This window comes from Fusarium falciforme, chromosome 6, assembly GCF_026873545.1.
Source record: "Fusarium falciforme chromosome 6, complete sequence".
NCBI lineage: Eukaryota > Fungi > Ascomycota > Sordariomycetes > Hypocreales > Nectriaceae > Fusarium > Fusarium falciforme.
In genome coordinates, this window is record NC_070549.1 from 3,027,443 (window position 1) to 3,052,556 (window position 25,114).

At 52.6% G+C, this 25,114-nt stretch overlaps 7 protein-coding genes across 7 annotated transcripts; 3 read left to right on the plus strand and 4 right to left on the minus strand.

The window, feature by feature from the left end:
* Positions 1-4,408: 4,408 nt before the first annotated feature.
* Positions 4,409-8,069, minus strand: NCS54_00851300 (Linoleate 8R-lipoxygenase; the record flags this gene model as incomplete). Its single annotated transcript, XM_053153898.1, has 5 exons — positions 4,409-4,539; positions 4,590-4,866; positions 4,919-5,137; positions 5,190-7,812; positions 7,861-8,069. 5 exons carry the CDS (start codon positions 8,067-8,069, stop codon positions 4,409-4,411), a joined length of 3,459 nt encoding a protein of 1,152 aa, XP_053009873.1.
* Positions 8,070-9,823: 1,754 nt separating this feature from the next.
* Positions 9,824-11,669, plus strand: NCS54_00851400 (DUF2235 domain-containing protein; the record flags this gene model as incomplete). Its single annotated transcript, XM_053153899.1, has 4 exons — positions 9,824-10,049; positions 10,102-10,262; positions 10,308-11,301; positions 11,350-11,669. The coding sequence occupies exons 1-4, from the start codon at positions 9,887-9,889 to the stop codon at positions 11,667-11,669; spliced, it is 1,638 nt and encodes a 545-aa protein (XP_053009874.1). The 5' UTR covers positions 9,824-9,886.
* A 493-nt stretch (positions 11,670-12,162) lies between these two features.
* On the minus strand, positions 12,163-12,858 carry NCS54_00851500 (Hypothetical protein; the record flags this gene model as incomplete). Its single annotated transcript, XM_053153900.1, has 1 exon — positions 12,163-12,858. The coding sequence occupies one exon, from the start codon at positions 12,856-12,858 to the stop codon at positions 12,163-12,165; it is 696 nt and encodes a 231-aa protein (XP_053009875.1).
* A 1,485-nt stretch (positions 12,859-14,343) lies between these two features.
* NCS54_00851600 (Hypothetical protein) lies at positions 14,344-15,181 on the plus strand (the record flags this gene model as incomplete). Its single annotated transcript, XM_053153901.1, has 3 exons — positions 14,344-14,419; positions 14,469-14,690; positions 14,745-15,181. Exons 1-3 carry the CDS (start codon positions 14,365-14,367, stop codon positions 15,179-15,181), a joined length of 714 nt encoding a protein of 237 aa, XP_053009876.1. The 5' UTR covers positions 14,344-14,364.
* Positions 15,182-15,392: 211 nt separating this feature from the next.
* Positions 15,393-17,551, minus strand: NCS54_00851700 (Translation factor GUF1, mitochondrial; the record flags this gene model as incomplete). Its single annotated transcript, XM_053153902.1, has 4 exons — positions 15,393-15,604; positions 15,673-15,860; positions 15,916-16,098; positions 16,152-17,551. The coding sequence occupies 4 exons, from the start codon at positions 17,549-17,551 to the stop codon at positions 15,393-15,395; spliced, it is 1,983 nt and encodes a 660-aa protein (XP_053009877.1).
* A 679-nt stretch (positions 17,552-18,230) lies between these two features.
* On the minus strand, positions 18,231-22,224 carry NCS54_00851800 (MIT domain-containing protein; the record flags this gene model as incomplete). The annotated part of the gene is made up of 3 exons (XM_053153903.1): positions 18,231-18,418; positions 18,470-21,038; positions 21,085-22,224. 3 exons carry the CDS (start codon positions 22,222-22,224, stop codon positions 18,231-18,233), a joined length of 3,897 nt encoding a protein of 1,298 aa, XP_053009878.1.
* A 951-nt stretch (positions 22,225-23,175) lies between these two features.
* NCS54_00851900 (DUF1716 domain-containing protein) lies at positions 23,176-25,065 on the plus strand (the record flags this gene model as incomplete). Its single annotated transcript, XM_053153904.1, has 3 exons — positions 23,176-23,202; positions 23,256-23,304; positions 23,387-25,065. The coding sequence occupies 3 exons, from the start codon at positions 23,176-23,178 to the stop codon at positions 25,063-25,065; spliced, it is 1,755 nt and encodes a 584-aa protein (XP_053009879.1).
* Positions 25,066-25,114: the final 49 nt, after the last annotated feature.

The following is a 25,114-nucleotide window of genomic DNA, read 5'->3' on the forward strand; positions in this document are numbered from 1 at the left end:
TTGAATCGATCAAGCATTGATGTGATCATACTGAGACTGCAGACTTGGACATATTGCCGCTATAGTGAATTTCATATGTTCCCCCTAGTAACAGGTGTGCTTTTCCATGTATCCTTTTTCGCAAACTCGACGAGGAAGAAAATTGTGATTTACGTAAGATGAACATTGTTGGGTCCAACGTGGAGATGAAGAAGTAGCTATATTTCATCTTTAGTGATATCTGAGGAAGTACTCCCTTCGTGGCGTTGTCAAGTTGATCGCCGCCGAAGCCAGTAATCCCGAGCGCTTTGGTAGTATCGGAGGCTTTGAGTGATAGAATTTAAAGGCACCTATAAAAGTCTTCTCGTTCTCTAGCTCGGCACTGAAATATTCATGCTAAAAAGAGAGGCTTTGGTCCCAGTTGCGTTCAGTCCAGGCAGGGAAGGCATTGTTACTTTTGCGTATGGCACTAATTTCCCAGCAGTTTACCTACGATCTTCTGGCTCAGTTAACCCACCGAGGGCCGGGCTTCAACTATAATAAATAACACATCGTCAACACATCATAGCATCATATCTCAATGCTAACACAGTGGCCTTTTTTAACCTTCTACTGCCTGCAGTAGAATAGTCATACCTAGCTGGCAGTTTAGCTACAGGCTTAAAAAACGCTTTGTCGTATCTGATTGTCTACTGACAAAGACTTCCGCTTTCTTTCGCTGTTAGTGACTATGACCTAGACAAAGGAGACCATGACTAGCCCTGTTGTCCACCGCCATGGGACACCTCTCAACCTGTCCCCCCTCAGCATCTTTCTCCGATTCCCTCTCCAGCGTTTCTCTCTGATTATTATGTTACTTAGTACGCCTTGTTGCTTGTTTTGATGATTCCTGTTCTATTCCACGGATACAAAGCACAGTGTGAATAAAGAAGGGCACAAATTGAACACCAAGGAACACGTTGAAACAGCCCACAAAGAGCAAAGAATAGGTGTGTTCAACAGATTTCCTACAAACATCTCTCTCTCCTGCGTTTTCACTTCTCAGCGCAACGCCAGCACAACCAGCAGGTTTTGTCTTGATCAGCTACCCACGCCTGCCTCAGATCCCCTCGCGTCGGAACCGTCTTCCAGCTTCCGTTTCTCGACCGACAGCAACGACAACAACACCATGGCTCCCCCCACCTTCCCCACCCCCGTTGCCAGCCCCTGGCCCTCTGTCTACGAAGCGGTCAGCGCTGTAGCTAGCAATGAAGCTGAGGAAGATGAGAGACACAGGGGGCTCATCCCTGTCGAAGTAGTTGCCTTCGGTATCGCAGCCGTTGTGTTTCTTATCGTCGTATGCTGCTACTATTCATTCCGCGCTTGCCGGAATTACTGGCAGAAGAGGACATGCCTGAGGCGGAGCTAGAGGGATCAGCCTACATGTCTGACGAATTTAACATCTGCAGCTATCAACCCGTGTCCCAAGACTTTGGTCACTGTGATCCTGTCGTGCTTTGGGATTAAGAATGTTTCACGCCCAACATTAAAATGGAGGATGAATGACTGCACTATATCAATGACCGCAACACCAATCGCTACATTTGCTTTGTATTACCGCCAGGCTGGCGGCTGCTAGTCTTAAACAGAGTGATGTCAAGCCTTGTGAAGGTATCGTTGGTCTCGGCAGAAGAATCTAGCTTCACTCCGATACAGTATTACAGCCATCATAAGAAATTTCATACTATCGGCATCGTTTTAGTAGCAACCAGTCTTGTTCTACTTCTTCATAATGCCATCTCAAAGCATGAATGCAATGTTCAACATCCAAACCAAACATCAAACACTACCACAAAGGATATGTTGAAACGACCAAAAGAAGAATACAGAATAGGTCTTGCAATATCTCTAAAAGTATCCAGCTCACTCCCCATGTCTACTGCTCGAATATAACAGCCCAGACTTGGATCAACCCTCTCAGACATATCCACAGATTCGTAGCCATAAATCTGACCCTAACAAAAAGCACAACACCATGGCTCCTCACAACTACAAGTCCGGCGACTGGCCCTCCCTCCAAGAAGCCGCTGCCATGACCGCTATGTTGGCCAGGGACGAGACTGGGGAAAAAATTAAAAACTGGTTCACCCCAGACAGGATTTTCTTTTTCGTCTTCTTTGGCTTCCTGTTGGTCGTGATTTTGGGTTTCATCATCTGGTGCTGCAGGCGTAGATCTAGAGAGTAGATGGGGACTTGGATGGAAGCCTGGTAGATTTCAGGTTCCTATTATCAAGGTTGGATCAGGTAACAATGGCTTTTTCTTGTTCATCTCTATTCCATTGTTAAACTATTTGGCGGTTATTCTGTCTTTTCGACAGCAAACAAAGAACAAAGGTCGTCAACGTAGTATTAGAACAATGAATACACATCGTAAATATAAACATACCACTTCTCCATTCGCTTCTCATGTTGCTCATCCCAAACCTTTGGCACAAATAGCTTTCTCTCGACATGACCCAATCAACCTCCGTGTCCCGAGTCCTCTCACTATCAGCCCGGGACGTTGAAGCATCCGACATGGCAATAGGAGATCGCCCCATACGCAAAGTCTGCAAGGCTTCCATCATGCAGATAATATGCGGCATTCTCATCTTTTTCACTGCCGTCCCCTCCCTCGCATTAGTGATTGTAGTCGTCATCCAGGGACTGAAGACAAAAGGGTCGCGCAGGGCGTATGCGAAGAAGGGTGTGAGAGTCCATAAGACCAAGGTGGACTAGCGAATCAGCTCAGTTCCGTGTCAAGAGTTATCAGTCTCATCTGCAAATCTCTATGGCTCGCCCCGCATGAAGGGTTATGAGGTAAGAGCATCTCCGCGCCTAGTTAGGACCGAGCGGTGGGCTGTTTGTTGCATGCGGAGGTCTTATGCTTACAGAGGCTTGCAGGACTTTACCATCTGTTGATTGTGGTGGAAGTTAGCGTCCTGGTTCAAGACCATGCAATCAATATTAGCTTCTTCAGTTGCTGCCCGTATAGTTACAGATGTACCTACTTGGCCAAGGTAAAGATCTATCTGTACAGGTGGCCAGGTAAAACAGCTAACGGCCTGAGTATAGATGGACAACCTACCCATATTGGCGAAAAGGATTGCTTGACGAGGAAAGGCCCAAGGAGTAGTGCAGAAAGCATACCCAGTGTGTTGACCACACTCATGTAATTTCACCCTGCAAGTTTGGAACACAGTTATCCATGTAAAATGAAATCATTGACTCGAAACCTCCAAGGGTAAAAAGAGGCTCCGCATTGAGATCAAGGCTGAGTCAACTCAGCGCAAGTGTGGCCGAAACACTATGATAAACGAAGGGGCCATAGTGAAGGACACCCGAGGCCGAATCAAGAGGTTCATCCCGAACGACGACATACAGTTCCTTGAGAACCAGATCCAGCGAGCAAGGTCATACCCTCAAAATCCTAGGCTGGAAAATGTCCCTACGGAACCCGAAGGTGACGAGTCTGAAACAGAAGACGGCGCAGGGGAGCTGGCGAGGCCGGTGATGTCGGTATCCTTGAAGGTCCCCTTGGTCTTCCTGTTCTTCTTCTTCGTGGACTTTGGGGTTTTCATCTCGGGTATCTCAGTATATGACCAAGAGGCCCGAAGAACCGACAGTCGGGCCGGGACAACCGTCACATGAGACTCTCTATCGGGAAAGGGGCGGATCGGACTCCCATTTCTCGATTAACCTTCCAAAAAAGAAGAAGCCTGGAATACCAGAACCTTGAAATGGATCCAAGGGCAAAAAGAGTGGTTCCGCCCGGGATCGAACCGGGGACCTTCTCGGTGTTAACGAGATGCCATAACCAACTAGACCACGGAACCGAGCCTTGTGATTGGTTGAGATTGATGCCTGCAAAGACAGTCCAAGACCCTGAACATAATAGAGTTCAGAATAAACACCATTGACTGCCTGAGAGTCTTATAATAAGATTCAACCCTTTCTCTCCCATCCTAAAAGCACATCCGCGTGCTCACCTAGTCGAGTGGTTAACTCTTCCTTATTTCCGCTCCTACAAACTCTCTCTTCATTCCGCAAACCTAAAAACCACTCTTTTGCCAGGCTGCCATGTTGGATCAAGGGCCTTATAAGCAAGGTTACCCTTTCATCTCCCACCCTTAAAGCACATGAGTGCTCAGCGGGCACCTGGTCAAGTGGTATAACTCTTTAATTCCGCTCCTATAAACTCTCTCTTCTCTCCGCAGACCTAAATCCACCTCTGGCCAGGTGCCAACACGCCCACCTAAAAACCATTCTTTTTGGTTTATGACAATGGCATGACGTCTTTCCAGTGTGTCTCGGCAAAGTATGGTTTATTCATCGGTATAGTAGCCAAGATTTACAGACAATTGGAAACCCATCTCTCGGGGTCAATTCCATTTTCACCCAAGAAACTAGCTTAGAAACCAAGGATCTCCTCCTTGCGCTTCTGAAGCATGTAGTAGTACTGCTGCAGAGGCGTCGTCGCTGTAGGGACTCTGTCACCCTCAAAGGTACCCTTTCCATGGCCGTCGAAGTGAAGCTTCCAGGCTGTTCGACGGTTAGTTTGCTATCCAATCCAGGTGTACTCTGAAACTTACTGCTGGCATCAAAGCCAAGGTACGACCAGCTGTCGTTGAGGTAGGCCTTCTCGGTGCCGACTTGGATTGTCTTGACCTCGCCCATCTGGCCTGGTGCAGGTCGGAGTTGCTTAAGGTCAGCCGCCAGCTTAATGAGGCCGGTGACAAAAGCAAGGGCCACATCCTTGGCCAGGCACTCGTGCTGCCCATAGCTAAAGGCTGTCACGGCATCCGTCTTGCGACGAGCGTCGAACTTGTCGGCGTCGGGAACCTCCTTGCCGTTGCGGCCAGCCATGCCCTATAATACAGTCAGTGATTTTCTTGCTTCTGGTGGGAAATTATGGACTCACAAGCATCATGACAACAGGGGTGCCGGGCGGAACAGGCTTTCCCTCGAGCTCCGTTGGCGCCGTGGCAATGCGCACGTTTCGCTGAGAGCTCGTCAGACGCTGAGCCTCGGCGACGTAGGCGTGGAGGGTGGCATCATCGCCCTTCTGGGCAATAGCCTGGACCTCAGCCCAGATGGCAGCATTCTCGGGGCGCAGGAAGAATGCGAGAACCTCGTAGAACTAAACCCAGTGTCAGTACATGATCATGGTGAAGAATTTTAGGAGTGCTTACTGAAGTAACCGGCACACCAATACCACCAAAGGCAGTGAGCCACAGGTTGTCTGTGACCTGGTCGGCGTTGTTGCCCTGAGCCAACAGCTCCTCAACGAGCTTCAGGCCGCAGGAGCGCAGAGAGTCCTTCTTGAGGTACGACTTGCGGCCAACCTTGCTCGAGATGGCTGAAGCGATGCCCAGTCCCATGCCGCGGCCGAGGACAGCCTCATCGACGAGCTTCTTGGTCGAGTTGTAGACGGCAGTGACACCCTCCTGGGCCCAGCGGCGACGGTTCCATGCCTGGCCGGGGTCGTTGTTGTTGACGCCCCAGATGCGGATGTTGAGCAGATGTCGGTACAGCTCGGCAACGCCAAGAGTTCCGTCAGGGTTCTCATCAGTCCGCAAGTCAAAGTAGAAAAAGTCAGCCAGAAGCTGTGTGTTGAGAGGGATGGCAACATCGCGGATGATGTCAATTTGCTCGAGGCCAGCCTTGAGCTTGAAGGTCTCCTTCTCAATGAGCTTGGCACCCACGCGCTCAATCATGTTGTGCACAGCAGCGTGAAGGTTGGGAATCTTGCCCATGGCCTTTTGGAAGTCGGCACGGTGCTTGAAATTCTTGGCCTCATCACCCGCAAGCATGAACCAGCTGTAGTCCTTCTTGCCAGGGAACAGAGTGTTGAGGGGCTGGAGCCACGGCACGACAAACTGCTTGGGGTTGCCGAGAGTCTTCTTAACGGCCTCGTTGGTCGTGACGACAATGGGCTTGGCAGGGGGCTTGGGGTCGGCCTCAGTGAACTGGTCGTAGGTGCCAATCTCCTTGGCGATGGCAATGTTGGCCTTCTTGGTGTACATAGGCTGCATGACGGCAACCGAGTTGAAGGGGAACCAGTTGGGGACACCACGCTGGATGAGCTTGTACAGCATCGAGCCACCAAGTGTCTTGTAGTCCTGCTGAACCTCATTGTAACCCCAGGCTGTCAGGTTGGAGACTGTGTAGTCGATGGTGTTGAATCTGTCTGAGCGGACAAGTGTGACAGCATCAGACAGCACGGCTCGGCCAACAGAGTATGTGGGCATGATGCCGCTGCCTGGGTTGCGAGCAGGCTTGATGTCCTCAATCATCAGACCAGGGTAGAGCTCAACCATGTCAGGGTCTGTGTACAACTTCTCGAGGATGTTGGCAATCTCAGGGTTCGAGTTGATCTCGCTGAACTGATCGTACCGCTTAAGTCCAAAGAACTCTCGGAACTCGTTAAGAGAGGCAACCTGCCACTTGCGGCCCTGGATAATACCCAGGACCTCGACCACCTTGAGTGCCTTGGGGACCATGCGGGCACCAAAGGTACCAGCAGGATCTTCCATGGCGTCCTTGAGGATACGAACAAGGTCCTCATCCTTGAAGGTGCCGTTCTCCTGACGCTCAAGGCCATCAAAGGTGCGGACGCTGGGGTCCTTGGGGATGCTGCGCTCAAAGTTGAAGAGGGCCTGTCCGAGCTCGTCCCAGCTGACATCCTGGAGGTCTTCGGCCTTACGACCGGGGAAGAGCTTAAGGAAGAAGTTGTTGATCCAGTGCTCATCTCTCTTGGAGATGCACGAATGGAATCGGTACAGGAGGTTGAACTCGACACTGACTTGGTTGCCAACGCCACGGGGGACACCTTCACCATCGAATTGCTTGTCAATGGCAACTCGGGGGTCCAGGGTCCAGTCACTCTTGGAGTGGTGGGTGTTGGTGATGGCTCGTAGGTAGTCGTGGAGGCAGATGTTGATGTACAGTCCGCCAGTGATGAGGCGGGCCACGTTGAAGAGGTCGTGGTCCTGCTTGGCAACAGCCTTGGCCTTGTCCTCTGCCGAGGCATTGGCGGGGCATTGTAGAGTGAACCGGCCGTTCTCGTTGATCTTGAGCAAGATATCGGCAACATAGTTGTGGAAACGGCTGTAGAGGACCAGCATGACATTGACACCAGCAGGCTGTCCGAGAAGACGCTTCTCATGGAAGGTATCGGGCTTCAGCTTACCCTCCTTCATGGTACGGATCTCAAGTTGGTCCTTGAGGGACGAACCATACAAGGGGGCCAAGTCGAGATACGATGAGGTATCAGACTTGTTAGGGTCTGTCCGGCTAGTGCGGAAGATATCGTGGATGATGATGGCGGCATGGTAGAAGAGCATGGAGGAGATACCAGCCGGGTTCTCGGTGAAGTTCTTGTCATCACGAGCAAGAAGAAGGTCGAAGAGCAGACCAGGATCAGGCTTGACACCATGAAGGCGCTTCTCAGACCTGACTGACTTGGCGTAGGGTGTGCCAGCACGACCCAGGTTGGGCTCAAGGATGTTGTTGAAGCTACCATCAGGCATACGGTACTGGTGAAGGCCATCAGGAGCCTGAGGGACCTGCTCCCGCAGGATGACATCGCTGTCTGGGGCCTTGAACTCGATGGTATCGTAGAGCTCACAGTTGTGCTTGTGTGCGGGCTCGTTCGAGTTGACCACCTCGTACTTGACGTCACCGCCAACGTAGCTCAGGGGTGGGTGCTGGAGGTTGCCCCAGAGGGTGTCGATGAGCTTGTTGGTGAGCTGGGTCCTCGCCTTGGAGGTACGGGGGAGGGAGGTAAGGATTCCGATGAGGAGCTCTGTAGTTCTTGGAGGTGTTAGCGGTGTTCATGCTGGTGACAATATCAAATCTTACCCCTTCTTGTCATCTAGAGGCTTTCCCTTCTCGATCGTTAGCTCCTTGATGAGCTCGGCGAGCTCTGGGATGGAGGCCTGGGTTCGGATACCAGCATATTCCTTGATGATATCTGTGGCGAGCTTGACGGGATCATCCAAGAGGCCAGTTGAGCCCGTCTTGGCGTCACCGTACGACTCTCCAGCCTGAAACTTTTCGTTGAACGACATGATGGAGTCTCAGGACTTGATTTTTAAGGGTAGAGAAAGGAGTGTATGGCGTATGAGAAGATGGGAACAAAGTCCTGATTCTGCCAGACTGAAGCTCCTTCAACTCGCCCATTTATACCACAAGCGACGTCAACCGTGACCCCTCTTCTCTCCGCGGGGTCCTCAGATCAGAGGGGACTCGCATTCCCAAGCTCGCATGGCGGAGGCGAGTGGCTGCTGGTAATACGAGGGCTCATGCGGAGCGCGTTGAAGCATCGCCGGGACGATGCACGATTCAACAATTGAGAGCTGAATGGCGTCGCGTCGAGGTTGATTTGATTCGCCGGGACCATGATTCGTTGGGCACGGGCTGGGCAACAACAGAAGAGCTGAGAGGCCATGTTTCACATGCGCCGCCTTGTTGACATGTCGTAACTGGAGGGGAACCGGGCAATCTTCCAAGACTTGAAGTCATCTTGATGGAGACCGCCACCGTGGACGCAGACGGCCCGTTCCGGGAAGACGGAGGCGGGGGAGCCGGATGGTCATCACATACCGGCGGCGAATTAGTGGAAGACAAGCATCTGCCGAGGAGGTCGCCTTGTCTCAAACAGTGCTGACCGGTTGGAGTTGAGGCTGGTGGTACAGAGGCAGATGGACCAAACAGGTCAGACAAGGTGACATTGCAGGAGCAATGATTGGATCATGCAGGAAAGATGCATATGCCGACGAGGATCCATCTGGATCGGTTAGGCCGATTGTACCATGTCAAAGAGACCGGACGTGCCACCTGGAATATGAGAGGAGGAAGAGGGAAGAGGAGAGGCCTTGAGAGAGAGGGGGCTCCAAGACCTACATCACCGCCATGTTCGAGACCGGCATCACGTGTTTCCCTCTTTCCCACCCAGCACTGAACCAAGCAGCACATTGACCGCTCAAACAATCACCATCCAGTTTCTTGACCATTTTCCATCTGCACAAGCAAGAATTGAAGTCTACAATCATCTGATAATCATCTGGAATGCATCGTCGTAAAACAAACACAAAAAACCTTGGCGATCCTTCAGCTGTTGACACATGCAAGACATTCGACCCCGATCAAGGCTCGACGATAGGGATTTTTAGCCGCCGTCGATCCCTGCTGCCTGTCGCCGCTAAAGACGGCATCCTGCATTCGCATCCATCCATCTTGGGTCTTTCCCCGCCGTCAGAATCTGGCCAAGCGCCCGCAGTGGGTTTGCGGATGCTATCCGATGTACTGTACCTTGCTGAGGTTATTCGCAACCTTCAAGGTAGGTTGCAGCCCGTGTCACCCCAGTTCCTTGTCTTTCCTCATCTCCTCTCCACCCGCATACATCTACTTCAGTTCAGCTCGCCCGTAAACGACGGTATTTTCCCCGCTTTCAAGGCTTTGTGGCTTGCTGAGCTTTGTGACCTGTAATGTCATCCAATTGGCCTCAAAAACGAGCTGCTGAGTACCCCAGCGAGAAACAGCCAGAGCAGGAAAAAGCGGCAAAAGATCATCCCCGCGCTTTGATGTGCCGTGTCTCTTTCTGCCCGCTTGGAGCGGTAGGGAGACGCCCCGTGGCTGGCTGAGTGTCACCCCTTGTACGCCTCTCTCATCACCAAGACATCAATTCGCTGCCCCGATTGGACGCTGTCCATACCGTCAGAATGCCAGACGACCTGTCGTGGTATTCCACGACAGGTGCATAGGTTTGATAAAGGATGTCGATGAGCCGAAATCCCTTAACTAGCCCCCCGATGTTGAGCGAGACGATATCCTCCCCCCGACTCTTTTGTCCCTCTACACTCGCGCGTGTTCTGTCTGCTTCAATATGCCTTACATGGAGAATACCGAGGCTTCAGAGCCCAAGAAGCTCATTCTCTGCTTCGATGGCACGGGAAACACCTTTAGTGGTTCCAATGCCGACACCAATGTTGTCAAGATCCTCAGCAAGTTGGATCGCAATCACCCGAACCAATACCATTACTACCAGAGTGAGTTCAACCCCCTCTCCAGTCAAAAGCTGTGCTCTAACACTTCAGTTAGCCGGTATTGGCACATATGACATCGGCGAGACATCCGTCAACAAGACGTACTTTGGGGAGATGAAGAGCTCCATCTCACAGACCCTCGACCAGGGATTCGGTATGACGTTTGACGCCCATGTCATTGCCGGGTACCGCTTCTTGATGCGTTACTACGAATCTGTTAGTATCCCTCCACTTTACAATACCATATACTGACCCTCGCAGGGCGCCAAGATTTACATCTTTGGCTTTAGCCGCGGCGCCTTTACGGCAAAGTTCCTGGCGCGCATGGTCAACAAGGTCGGCCTGCTGTGCAAGGGCAATGAGGAGATGGTCCCCTTTGCGTTCCGTCTCTACCAGCGTTACCTTGCTGGTGACATCCAGGACCGTGTCGATGCACAGGGGAGGTGTGAGGAGGACCACGGTGACACAGACACAGGGTCGGACGCCGATCCCCTGCTCGCCGGTAACACCAAGGTGCACAGAAGTCACACCACTGAGGTTGCCTTGAATGAGATCACGGCCTTTAGTCAGACCTTTTGTCGCAAGGAAAAGGCCAAACCCTGCGATGATGATGATGATGGCGACGATGATCAGGAAGAGGACCAGAACATCAAGGTCTTCTTCCTTGGCATCTGGGACTGCGTCAACTCTGTCGCTGTCCTCGAGCGCAAGACTCCAGTCCCAGTTCCCGTCACAGGCACCGCTCGCTATGTGCGTCACGCCGTCGCCGTCGATGAGCGACGTGTCAAGTTCAAGCCAGCTCTCTTGGCCCAAGACATCCGCGTGTCCAAGCACAACCATGACGACGAGGACATCAAGGAGGTCTGGTTTGCTGGCTGCCACGGTGATGTGGGTGGCGGTTGGCCCTCAACTGAGGACAACCCCCTTGATAATAACAAGGCGGGCGACATGTCCTTCTGGCAGCGCGTCAAGAACTTCTGGACCTCTCGCAAGGCCAAGGAGCCTAGCAAGAACATTAACGACGACCGCCTACAGATGAGCGATATCCCCCTCGCCTGGATGATCCGCGAGGTTGAGCTCGTGGGTCAGAAAGAGCCCGAGGCCGCCGTCAAGTGGTGCGACAGCCTGGAAAAGTTCAAGGCGCACATCAACGACAAGGAGAACAAGGAGCAGGCCCTCAAGGGGTTCATGCATGACTCACTTGCTTTCGGCTACGGTACTGGCTTCTTCAAGGTCTTGATGTGGAAGTTTATGGGTAAGCATTAACATGACCCCGTGAAGTTCAAAACCCTAACCTGTGTAGAATACCTCCCCTTCATCACCCGTTGGGAGCTGGAGCAAGCGGGCTGGGTCAACGTCCGCTTCCCCCTCAACAAGGGCGCGGCGCGAGACATTCCCCAAAAGGCAGTCCTCCACGCCTCGCTGGTCAAGCGTCTAAGGGAAGACCCCGAGTACTGGCCCACCAACAACCATGGCTCAGACACAGCCCCCTGCCTCAAGCGTAGCAGCGATGAGGTTCAGTTCCAGGAGCACCGAGAGAAGAACAAGAAGGACGAGTGGATCAAGGTGGTGGAGAGTGACCCTGACCATCAGACGTATGACATTGTGCATATTGTCCAGTGATGGTCTTGCTCAGTTCGAGCTGGACGATTCTTGGCGTCAAGGTTCTTGGGCAGGTATAGTAAAGGAACAGCGGGTTATCAGGGTGATTGGACAAGACACTCGACAGGACTTGGGCAATGCAATTGGCAATTTGTAACTTGGGTATTATGGTACAATTAGGTAGGTTTATGGTAAAATTTAATGTCTTCATGTTGTTTTCCATGTCTTGGTCACCAACATCTGCGGTGCGGATGTGCCCAGCAATTGGTGTGGTAGTACAAGAGCTCCCTATTATCTACTGATCCAGTGTCACTGCTTGAAGAGTACAAAGGTCGCAATTAAATGCAGGGTATATGTCAATTGAAGACCGACGAAGCCGAGTGAGCCAACACGAGACAGGATTGGCATAGACGAAAGACCAAGGTGGTATTACTAGGTAGTCCCAAGATGTATCCAACAAACACACCTAGGAGAGTGCTAATAGGCGCACGCTATCCCAAGTGAAGTCCTCCCCTCAGCGTCTCTCAGGGTCATATGTCTTAAAGTCAAACTTGATGTTGTCAATCCAGCCAAAGTTCTGCGTGCACCGAAAGTTGAACAAGACACGAGCATGTCCCTGCGCAAGCTGCTCCTCAGTCCACTGACAAGTCGCCGTGATGCGCTTAAACCCACTGGCCCCATTGACAGCGTCCGACGCCTGAAGCTTATCGCCCAATCCCGCAAAAGCGCCGTCCTCACCGAAGGAGCAGGCCAGTCGCGCGTCATGACATCCGCTTGAGCCCACCGAGAAAGCCTTGTTGAAGCCAACCCATCCTGAGAGCTCGTACTCTGTATCAGGAATAATGCAGCCCGCGCCAATTTCCTGGTAGACGTAGTCGTCGGTGAATGAGCCCGTGCCGAAGCCGAGAGAGTAGCTGAAGTCGTTGGAGACGCCGCCGACGCTGATCCACGAGTTGTCCTTGTGCAGGAGGCTCCAGTGCTCGGTGCTGGGGGGCGGGCCTTCAAAGTTGCCGTTCTTGACGAGGAGGGAGGGCGTCTCGGTCGCTGTGCAGACGCTGATGATGGTGCTGGTGGTGGCCTCTGCGGTTGTGGTGGTTGGCGCAGCAGTGGTGGTGATGAGAGTGGTGGACACAGCGGTAGGCCTGCAGTTGTGCGCCTCTGTCAGCGAGGACAGGGCAGCAAAGGCGACGAGAAGGCTTCGCGACATCATTTTGAAAGAGTGAATACGGTCAGAGAAAAGAATGTGGTTGAGCAAGCACTGATCACTCAACAGGAGACGATTGCACCTTATACTCCATTCCCCTGCCAAGAAACAACCGTCGTGTAAGCCGTTGGTCTTTCAATCAGGTTATCTCTTTCGATAGTTTCTAGATAGTCTTGCTTTGCCAAGCGGGTATCCCAATCACGAACAGGTTAGCATGGGAGAAATGGAGTTTTGCAACCCCACAGCCATGCGGAAGCCATATGGGATAATCTCACAGACACGAGTTGTTGGTAGACCCCTGGATAAAGGATTTTCGATAGCGTCTACTTAATCGGGCATCAAGCCATTCCCGCTTGATAGCTGAACTTATTTTGTTCCTTGCGCGAGGGGATTGTGAGTCTACTCAAAGGGTAGATTACAAGGTATCACAAGAGCAGCAAAATAACGTGTAGAAAACTATTAGAATAATCTCCTACTATAACGCCCTTCTATGAGTGTAGTATTCTCATGCAAATTCTCATCTTAAGAAGCATGAATGCTTGAGCAGACAGAGTTCGAGGCACTTCATCGACCTCTGGATGACATTTCTCGAACCTGTAAGCGGGAGAGTGGACGGGGTTGTGCCATATTCAGGCTTGATTGCGCCTGGAATGCTGTAATCCATGGCTTCCAGTGTCTACCTGTGGATATCCTTGGTTTGTCTGATTTGTTCTATTCCTTACCATTCATTGCCCATCGTTGCGGTTCGGAATCGTCGGACATTATCTGATGGAGCCATCTCGGCGGGTCGATCTTAGGCACGCCACTCTACCGTTGACAGAGGCCTCTTTCTCTGTGGCGGTCTTCCATGTAAGATCTAGATTCTTTAGATCTGGCGTTTAAAATAGCTTCGCTTTTTTTCATTGTGGGTGTTGCCTTTATTTCAACTAGACGGCGTGAGAAGGGCAACGTGACATCGAACTATTCACAGGTGTCATTCACATACCCACTGGTGATGTCTGCCTCATAATGTAATTCATATTTTCACTATTTCTCACTGGCTGGTTTGATCAAAGTAACTACGGCGAAGAGCACAAAGGCCTCTTTTGGCCACTTTCTTTGTTAGCCGTCTTGCGGGATCCTGCATGGTACATACTACCTACCCAAAGACCACGATTACCAGCCGAGCGAAGTCCACTGCCTAGCCTCCAGAAATTATTATTCGTGGGTATTAGAATGATAATCCTCAGTTATCTACTGGACACATGAGACCTTCTCCTCGTCAAGCAGAAACTACGGGTCAGGCCTGCCGATTGTGTCCTGTTTTCCCATAACCTGCAGCAAGACCACTGAGACTCAAACACGCAAACACAGTCATAAATATCAAAAACCTCGTCAATTATGCCAATATTTCTCATTCACCCATTCTTAGCTTTGTCATTCTCCTCGTGATGCAACATGCGGTCAACGCCTCCCAAAAGTGGGACCTCGCTCACTCTCACCTCCTCCAACTACACATCATCCCGACTCAAGATGCCGCCTACCATTGTCCTCATCCGCCACGCGCAGGCCCTCCACAATCTTCACAATAAGTTTTCCTCTTATCTATAGATATGTACACATCTAACATGTCCCACAGGACTACAGCCTCCATGATCCCCCGCTCACTGACCTAGGCGTCGAGCAGTGCTCCGCCCTTCGCAAGAACCTCATCTCTACCTTTTCCGACTCCACCACCAACTATCAAGATGTCGCCATCGTCGTGAGTCCCATGCGTCGTACTCTTCAGACGGCTATGCTGTCCCTCGACTGGCTCGTTGATCGTGGCGTCAAGATTGAGGGTAGCGCTGATTGGCAGGGTGAGTCTCTCTCCGCACCGTGAATCCAGTGACTCATAGGATTTTCGTCAACAGAAAACTCGGATAAGCCTTGTGATACGGGAAGTCCTATATCCTCAGTCTCTCCCGACTTTGCTAGGGTCAACTTTTCTACCGTTGATGCCCTCTGGCCGGACAAGACATCTCCCGCAGCTCAGCGTTACGCCCACACCAAGCGCGACATCCTCGCCCGTGGCCGCCGTGCCCTCGAGGACCTGCACAGCCGCCCCGAAAAGATCATATTTGTAGTCTCCCACTCTGGCTTCCTTCGGGTCGGTGTCGTGGGCTTCTGGTTCTTCAACAGTGACTACAGGGTGTTTGACTTTGAGGCTGAGCGGGGTGAGGATGGGAGATTGAAGGTCAAGCAGAGTGAGGCTACTCTTTCTGGTGGATTGGGTTTGTCGTGGACGGACCCCGTTCTTCTTGGAGATGGTCTCCCTGATGAGGACGTCGAGGTTGATGGAGTCAATTAGTGATTTTTGCCGCAATTCTCATGTCGTTTTAATTCATCGGGGAGACCTCTAGATGGAGACTTGGATAGAATCCTACACAAGATACATACACCTCAATAGACGTGATGAGCTGGGTATCTCCTATTTTTCAAAAAAGCCATCCAACCATGCTCCTCTTTTTATCCATGTCCCGGAATATGATACACCATATTGTACACGCTTTTTTCAACACTCATCTAGACATGAAGCTCTGGAATGCCGACTGGTCAATGACGACATTTCCCACAGCACGCAACCTCTTTCTACCCTCCTTTTGCTTCTCCAGCAGCTTCCGTCTTCGGGAGACATCAGCAGCATGGAGCTTGGCGAGCACGTCCTTGCGGAAGGGCTTGATTGTTTCTCTCGCCACGATTCTGTTTCCGGCTGTGGCTTGGATGACGACCTCTGCAGGTGACGTTAGCAACCTTTCAAAATAACCAAGATATTTCGTTTCAAGTTGGGAATAGACTTACCGAAATGCTGACGGTCAACATGCTCCTTGAACTTGGTCACCCACTGGCGTCCAAGACGGTCAACCTGCGATGAGTGCACAACTCGGCAGATAGCATCAACTGGCTGCCTGTTGACAAGAAGCTGAAGCTTGACCAGGTTACTTTGTCGCCAGCCCGAATCCTCATAATCTAGAGTAGCATATCCCTTGCTGTTTAATCATGTGTCAGCAAGTGTGTGAATGAAAGGGGGGGTTGAAAACATACGTTGCACTCTTGAGCTTTCCAAAAAGATCATCAACTAGTTGAGCTGCCGGAATCTCATACTGCAGAATGACCTGCGTCGTGTGAAAGAACTCGAGACTCTTTTGTTCTCCACGATTGGCCTCGCACAGCTCAATAACTCGACCGAGATACTCCTCGGGCATTGTAATAGTAGCCGTGACAAAACTGCATTCGAATCAATATTAGAAACAATCCTATGCAAGGTTATGTTGACTTACGGTTCAAACAGCTGAGCACCCCTGATGCGTGGATGGCTCACATCAGGGAACAAGGCTGGATTCTGCACAATCTCCTCAGACCCATCAGGCCAGATGATCTTGGACGGCACAGTCGGTTCCGTGAGGATGACGCTCTTCCCATGTTCCTGTCTCAGACGGTCCTGAAACACGGAGCAATGCAAGCTTCCCAGAAATCCCAAACGCCAACCCGATCCCAACGCCTCAGAAAAGTCCTTCTGCAACGTGACACTACGGTCGTTGAGAACGAGCTGGTTGATACTGTCCGCCAGTCGACTGTAGTCGCTCTGATCCGTAGGGAATGCAGCGACAAACACCATGGGCTTGGGCTCCTCAAAACCCGGACAGGGCTCGACCTCGTCTTCGGCGCCGACAAAGGTAAAGGTGTCGCCGAGCTTGGCGTCTTGGATCTTCTTCATGCCGGGGTTGAAGTAGACGTATCCGACTTGACCAGCGCGGAGGACCTTTTGCGGCGTGGCGTGAGGATATTGGATGCCCACTTGGCCGACTGTGTACTTCATGCCAGTACCAAGAGATATAACGTTGTCGCCAGTCTTGATGGTACCGTCAAAGAGTCTCACCAGCAAGACGACGCCCCGGAAGTTGTCGTACCAGGAGTCCACCAGCAGCATCTTCAATGGCTTGTTCTCGTCACCCACAGGATGGGGGATCCGCTCAATGACAGCAGGCAGTACATTCGGCACACCCTTGCCCGTCTTTGCGCTCAACATGATAGCCTCTTTGGGGTCCAATTCGAAGCTGTTCTGCATCTGCTCAAGTACACGGGGTATATCTGCAGCCGGCATATCGATCTTGTTGACGACAGGAACCAGGGCGAGGTCCTGGGCAAACGCAAGGTGGAAGTTGGACACCGTCTGCGCCTGGATACCCTGCGTCGCATCGACAAGCAACAAGGCACCACCGCAACTGGCATACGATCGAGTAACTTCGGCGCGGAAATCGACGTGGCCGGGGGTATCGACAAGATGTAAAAGGTAGTCCTCGCCCTCGTGGTTATGAATCATGGTACAAGTCTGCGCCTTGACAGTGATACCACGCTCCCTCTCCACATCAAGCTTATCCAGAATCTGCTTATTCGCATCGCTAGCCGATATCGTGCCCGTATACTCCAACAACCGATCGCTCAGGGTACTCTTGCCATGGTCAATATGCGCAACGATGCAAAAGTTTCGATACCGCTCGATCGGGATGGCAGCGATGCGAGCCTCGAGCTCAGACGGCGGAGTCTTTGCTGCGGCGGGGGGAGCAGCGTACGCTCGGAACGGTATTCGCGAGAGGAGGAGCTGGGCAGGCCACGGCCGTCTAGCTTGCGAGAGACATTGCCGACTCCAGGCGCGGCCAGCGCTCCAAGCCAGGCTCATCTAGACTTTTCCCGGGCACATTTGGCGGGGCGGTTTCGGTATATATTCGTCGAGGCCGGTCCGCGGGCAGAGGCGGCAGTTGACGCGGCGGGAATTGGTCGACAATTGAAGGCTCGAGATGCAATTGATCCTCAAGTTCTCCAGACTTTTTCCCCCCATGATGCACGAAATCCTTCCGGCTTGGTGGAGGTACGTACCCTCTATGTCGATTCATCCCACTTGGCTTTATTCAGTTAAACGGTGGGACTTGGGGATAATAGGCGCTATTCCTGACTGGGCAATACACTTTATCATTTTCCCAGGCGCCAAGGTTGTATCTGCGGCTGTGTTGAAACACGACGAAACTTAATACTCTTGATATAAGCCAGTAGAACAAAGAGATGCAACGAATAATACGTCGATTAAGGCTTCTTGTTCACCTCGTATGATAAACTCTCGGTTGACATAGTCAGAAACTCGCTTCACTCGAACCGAAAACTCATCAATGCTCACACCGGGGATCCAGAGCATCAGCACTTCAACAAACCGAAACATGTATATCGCTTGGGTATCGAGCCTTTCCCACCATGTGGGATACATAGTAACTTCTAAGTACTCCGCCTGGTTCAAAAACGAATGCGTAATGCCTCCATGCACCTCGTCCAACTCCTTGCATAACCCATCCATCTCTTTGTTCGCCTCATGTGAGAACCCATTCGCTACCACGCTTAATGAACTTGTCTAGTAGCAACCCCAGATCTGCCAGGACAAACCGGCACACGTAGAACCCAAAGAACTCTGCAGCGTGTCGCGTGCACAACTCAAGCCCAACCTGCGTCTTGTCGGCGTGTCGCAACCCAGGATCTTCTACTTGTCTTGCGATTTGATCTATGTAGCTGTCAGCATCTGCTAGTGTTTCCAAGAAGCTAATCAACTTACCGATAGCCTGGGCCGCATCAAAGAGGCGAGCGAGCGAGCTCATGTACATCGCATTCGGGCCCGTAAATTGTGCTTGTGTCAGATCCCTCTTAGCCGGGCGACTCGTTGGGTTCGGTGTCATGGGTAGGCTGGCGATGCTTGGCACATCCTTGCCTGTGTCTGTCGCCACCAAGCGGCTTGTGTATGAGCCACCAAGCCCAACCGCAGAGTTCTTGGAACGAAGACGCCGCCAAGAGAATGATGATTTCCCTGAAACGCTGGAAGATCGTGGCACGCCAGGTGCTGCGCTGTCATCGCCATTCGTCGCATCCTTGAACAAGGTTCCGGAGCTCTGTACGCCAACCTCATTGCCTAGCTTGCGGCTCAAGGCAGTCTGAACCTGCTCTAGAATACCCTCCAGAGACTGCATTTCTTCGAGCACTGCGTCAGCATCGCACGTATCGACCCTCTCGATCTTGAGCAGAGCAGCGGTGAGGAAATCACAGTTTGCCACCTTCTCCTCAATATTCTTGAGCTTGACTCCCTTTACTCGCCACACATCCCTTGGTACGAAGAGCTTGTGACTGAGATAGCCACCCCGTGGATGAGCCAGGGTTTGATAGAGACATCGCATCAACCAGAACGGCCGAAGCATAAAGTCCGTGGGGCAGGGCTCAAGAGGGACAGGCGGGTCCGGGTATAGCTCGTTCGGTGATCCAGGGCTCGTCGGGGAGTAAAAGTGATCGTCAAACAGAGAGAGTCCAGCAGCATTGGTGTCTGATCGTTCTCGGAACGTGGTCGTAAGGGGAGTGGGGAGTGCCGGCACAGAGGGAGCATGAAGACTGCCAAAAGGATTGCTTCCTGGGGTCCCAGGAGACATATCTGAGCCTTCTTCAAGGTTAGTGACCGACATGTTGCGGCTCTTCATGCTTCTCAAACTCGACGAAGAAAAGTTCTTCCTCAATCGTGTCGCAGATGGAGATCCAGTATGCTGTGCCGGGACAGATTCATCTCCCTCAGCTTGTCCCAGTTGGCCGAAAGGTGATGGTGTGGGTTTGGTTGCCGACACATCGGTAGGACTGGCCTCGAATAAGGGGGGCGATGAAGGTCTATGAGGCGCGCTTGTCACCCTCATACCCGTATCAGCGGGAAAGTGTGACTCCTGGCCATCCATAGGAGCAGACTTAGCCTGTGCCAGATCCTCGGGGTGGTTCTGGAGAGGAGCCACCAGTTTGGAGGTCTCGATCTTGAGCTGCTTAGCATTCTGTCCAGACATGCGACGATTCCGCACACTCTGGGCGGATGAGCCGGGCCGTTGGGGCAACTCAGGGAGCGACTGTGTTGGTGGCGGTGCAGCAGGCGCCTGCGAGATATTTGTGAAGGCCGGTGGCAGTTCCGTAACGGTAGACAATGAGGTCGCTGCTGTGGGAGGGTTCGATCCCTGTGAACTATGCCATGTGCGCGAGGTGACGCCGCTTGAATCGGATTCGCGAGGGACTGATGGCTGTCGCTGACTTGCAACATACGGCCCAAGGCCATAGTCGCGGGTGATTTCTTCCAGTATCCTCTCTTCATCGTCTGATGAATTATCGTCGTAGAAATCCTGGGACATACCATGATTATCCGAGGGGAGCGATTGCTGCTGCTGCTGCTGCTGCTGCTGTTGCTGCTGTTGCTGTGCTCGTCGTCCCATCTCCAAGGCCATCCCGTACTCTTCTTCCTCCATCTCTCGAACCCGCTGGCGCGCCAATTCAACTTTGCGCAAGGCATTAACTACTGCTTCCTCGCTCGCTTCAGCTGAAACTCGTCGTCCATAATCCATTGGGCTCATCGGCTCATAGCCGTCGTCATATGCCGCTTCAATGGCTGCGTCCAGTGCAGTGTCGAATTCGGCCTCAGTTTCACCGCTAACAGCCCGGATGTGCTTTCTCCTAAAACCAAGCGAAGATGTGCGAGAGTGAACAGAGGAAGAGGTTGAGCCACCAGACTCATCGATAGGATCAAGCCACGAGTTCAAACTGTCGTCCCGGAAATGAGTTTGAGGTACCGCGTTTGCGACTGGAGGATTAACTGGAGCATCTGGGGCCATGGAGAAATCAGATCGAATAGGCTCATCCATTTCGTCCGCTTCCGGCTTGACTGGTGACAGCGGGCGGCGTGGTGACAACGGAGCTGGCATGTATGGGTCTGCAGATCTTTGCAAAAGGAGATGGTCAGGCGTTCGGAGCCGGATAGGGGACCGCGAGAAGGAAGACTGAAGGAGTCCAGGTTCCGGTGTAAGGGTGGTCACTATCGGCTTCGGCTTCTGTATACTCCTTCTTCTATATCCACCATCCTCTTGTTGGGGTGGTGAGTAAGCTGGATATGGGGGTTGAGGACTGCGGCTGTCATCTCTAATAACTCTCGTGATAGTTGATGTCTCGAAAAGCGTCGCGTCGTTGTCGTCATCCTCGTCAAGATTAAGTACAGACTCCGATTCCGAGTGCTGTGCCAGGCTCTCGGGGCGAGCTGGTAGGGCTTTGGACTCCTCCTCTGGCTGCCAAGGAGTCATTTGATCCAATTCTTCAATACGACTCGTGTAAGTTCGTCGCTAATTTGTGTTAGTACTGCTTTAAGCCTGCAGCTGATCAACTTACAATAGCTTCAAGCTTTCGTTTGTCTTCATCTGCTGTCGTCTTCTGCAGCACTTGCTGCAAAAGATCACAAGCCTCCGCATACGCCTCCCGGGCGCCTTCAAAATTCTGCGCATTATCTAGCTGAACTGCAGTGTTGGCCTTTTGCAGAGCGCGGGACAGCATTGCCTTCTGCGACGGAGGCTTTGGTCCACGTCCTTTATCATGGCTGCTCTTCCCGGAGCGGCTCCGAGAATGGCCTCGGTGAGGCGCATATGCCTCGTGGTCCTGGTCGTAAGGCATGGTGGGTCTATATGAAGCCATGGAGCGCGCACTTGCTGGTGTCAATGTCACAGACTGGATTGGAGAGTCGGTCGTTCCAGGGCTTATCAGGGACTGACTCTCGCGGGCGATGGTCGATCGCCCAGGCTCAGGCGAACCAGGGCCAGTCCCTTTGGATTTGACCGCGAGGAGTTCGCTGAGCGCAGGAGGCTCTAAAGGTGATAAAGTGACAATTGGCGGGAGCGCTTGCGGTAGCTGAGTGCTCTGTTCTGGAGGTTTAGGGACGGAAACGTCGGCGTTGACGGATGAAGCGCTAGGTCGTCGATTCTTCTGTAATTTCCGGGGCGATGGCTTGGATGACGGTGAAGAACGGCTACTGGGGCTCGTCGCATCGATACTGGAGCGACTACCGAATCGAGAAGCGGGCGCGCGGTGAGGTGCAGCCGAAGCACGACTAGAGACAGTCGAGGTCGACCAGCGGTTGAGAAGCCACGAGCTCTCGGCAGCGTTGTGGGGGACTTCGTGTCCAGCAGAAATCGGTGAGAGATGATTCGACTGCTCGTGAGGGCTGGATCTCGAGGAGGGCGTGATTTGAGGCGGCGGGAGAAGCGACGAAGTCCGGGGAAGGCGTGCAGTCGCGGGTACGTGAGGCTGCGCGTTTAGCGAGGAGGGCGAGAACGAGGGCGCGGGCCTCGAGGGGTCGTGATATTGCCGATGCTGATGCTGGTGTCGCGAGTCAGTGTTTGTGGAGGTGGAAGATCGAAGCCACGACGGCGAGATTGCGACAGCAACTGCAGCCACGGCAACAGATGAGCGGGAGGACGTTGACGCGGTGGACTGGTGATGGCGAGAGTGAGAAGACGAGATCTGGCCGTCGGGCATCCTCTTTCAAAAGCCCCGAGTCGGATCCGGCGATGCGACTGGATCCAATCCCAAGCGAACAATTTCCCCCCTTTCCCGTCTATCAGTCGGCCAACGAGCTCGAATCGGTGGGTTGATTGACTGGCGACTAGGGGACAGCTAGTGGAAGCCCCCGTCCCAGTGGTGGTGGTAAGTTAGTCGTGGAGACTTTTGAGGCGGTCGAGCGTGGACCGTGGGCTAATGGCAGGCCCGCTTTCAGTACGGCGCAGTGACTTGGGCGGTCGGTACAGGGGGGTTCAGAAGGGTCCTGGTCGCTCGGTTGTGCAAGTATTCGATGGATGGGTCAATCGCAGCGGCGCATCGTGGCCGCGTCGGTCGTCGGTCGTCGGTCGTTGGAATGCAGCAGCGTATGTCGACGTCCGGATATCGAGGAGAAGAAGATGCAGTATGAACAAGTTGGTCTCAGACGGAACGAAACGCAGTAAAGACCAATCCATATCGCCCATCCATGTCAGGGGAGGGAGGAGCCGTACCTGCATCTGTGGTTGGTGGTTGAAGTGTATCGGTACATGGCCGTGACTCCCCTCTCTCCAACTTGTGACAGCCAGTGGATGTCTCGGCCGATTTCAGTTTAGCCTGGGCTGCAAGGCTGGCGTTTCGAAAAGGAGGTACTTGTCTGTGCGCTTCGGCGAAGTATTGGCTGATGACTGGTTGCGAGCGAGTTCGCCGGGAGCACTGTGCGGAATGTATCAGCCCTTGCTCCTTTTGTCTTAGTTACGCATTCTTCATTCCGGGTCTTCTGCCTTGCCTTTAACCGACTTGGAATGCATCAATCGGGGTCATCAGATGCAGGCTGAGCTTGGCACAGCTTTGGAGCAAGAGCGCGTCGCCTCATACCACGATCGCGAACAGTGCATTATTGTCTTTGCTTCTCAGTGACAAAGAAATTTGGGCCAGGTTACGTTTTTGACCATGGCGAGCGTCGACGATATCTTCAAGGTTTGTTTAACAGCAACTCTTTCCATCCGTTTTGTATGCTAACCAGCTTCTAGAGCTCAGGCATTTCAGGGAAGCGCAAGCTTGATCCCATTCGAGATCCAAGTAAGTTGATGCTTTTTTTTTTCTCCTTTACTTCGAATCGTGGAGTCGCAGCACGCGTTTCGCTAACATGAGTTGTTCAAAGACGAAATCTACAAGTCTGCAAAGCTCAACGCCGACAGCTCAAATCGTCATGCCCGAGTCGACGATGCGCCGCAGGACGACGACGATACAGAGGCAGGACCAGCACTTCCTCCCGGCGACGATGAAGACTTTGGCCCCGAACTGCCACCGGACGATGATGAGGGTCGTTTCTTTGGAGGAGGAATCACACAACAAGAAGAACAGATCCTCGACTACGTAGACGAGGCCGACGCTGGCGCAGCACCTGAAAAGATCGATGCTGCCTGGCTGCGCAAGACAGCACTCAACTTTGAGAAGCGCATCAACAAGAACGCCGAGCTTCGCGCCAAGTTTGAGGACGAGCCACAAAAGTTCATCAGCAGCGAAGCTGACCTCGACGCCGACATCAAGGGCCTCTCCCTTCTCTCCGAGCACCCTGAGCTATACCCCGAGTTTGTCAAGACGGGATGCGTCGCCAGTCTGGTCGGCCTGCTAGCGCATGAGAACACAGATATTGCAATCGATGCTATCGAGATCATAGGCGAGTTGACAGACGAGGACGTCGACGCCGAGGACGAACAATGGAACGGTCTGGTAGATGCCATGATGGAGGCGGATATCCTTGGTCTTTTGGTGTCCAACTTCTCCCGCCTAAACGAAGACGACGAGTCGGATCGGAACGGTATCTACCATGCCCTCGGTGTGATTGAGAACCTGTGCTCTAAGCAATCTGTGACTGAGCGCGTCGGTCAGGATGAGAAGCTACTACAATGGTTGCTGCAGCGCATCCAGCGAAAGGAGAGCCTAGTCTCGCAAAACAAGCAATACGCAGCCGAGATTCTTGCCATCCTTGCTCAAATGGCCGTCGCCAACCGCTCACAGCTCATCCGTCTCGATGCCATCGACCTCCTCCTCCAACTCGCAGCCCCCTACCGAAGACGGGACCCGGACAAGGGAGGAGAGGAGGAGGAGTACATGGAGAACATCTTTGCATCCTTGACATCTCTCGTGGACGAAGTTTCAGGCAAGGCCAAGTTCATCGAGGCCGAGGGAGTTGAGCTATGCCTCATCATGCTCAAGGAGGGAAAGAAGAGCAAACCCCCAGCGCTGCGACTCCTGAACCATGCAGCGGGAGGCAATGCTGGCACAGAAGTTTGCCAGAAGATTGTTGAAGCTGCCGGCCTCAAGACTCTCTTTACACTTTTCATGAAGACCAATGATCACCGTCTGGCAGAGCACCTCGTCGAGATCTTTGCATCCATGCTACGGCTACTACCAGCCAACTCTGCAGAGCGGATACGGACGCTGGCAAAGTTTGTGGAAAAGGACTATGAGAAGATATCAAAGCTCATCAAGTTTCGGAGAGATTACGTCGCTCGGGTCTCATTAGCTGAGCAGCAAAACGAGGCTGAGAGGGCTGTGACATCAAAGGAGGATCGCGAAACAGCTGAGATTGAATGGCTATCCCGGAGGATCGACGCCGGGCTTTTCACACTGCAGACGATCGACGTCGTCTTGGCTTGGTTGGTGGCAGAAGACACAGGAGCAGCACGCAAGATTAGACAACTCCTGGCTGAACGCGATGAGAAGTTATCCGTCATCGGCGCGACGCTAAAGGAGCAGCTGGATGGACTTGACACGGCGGAGGAGAACCAGGATCTGAGGGATATGTTGAGCACTCTAGTCGAGTTTGTTCAGTAAACTTAATATAATCAAAAAAAAGGCGTCCTCGATGGGACGCCGCAGGGTG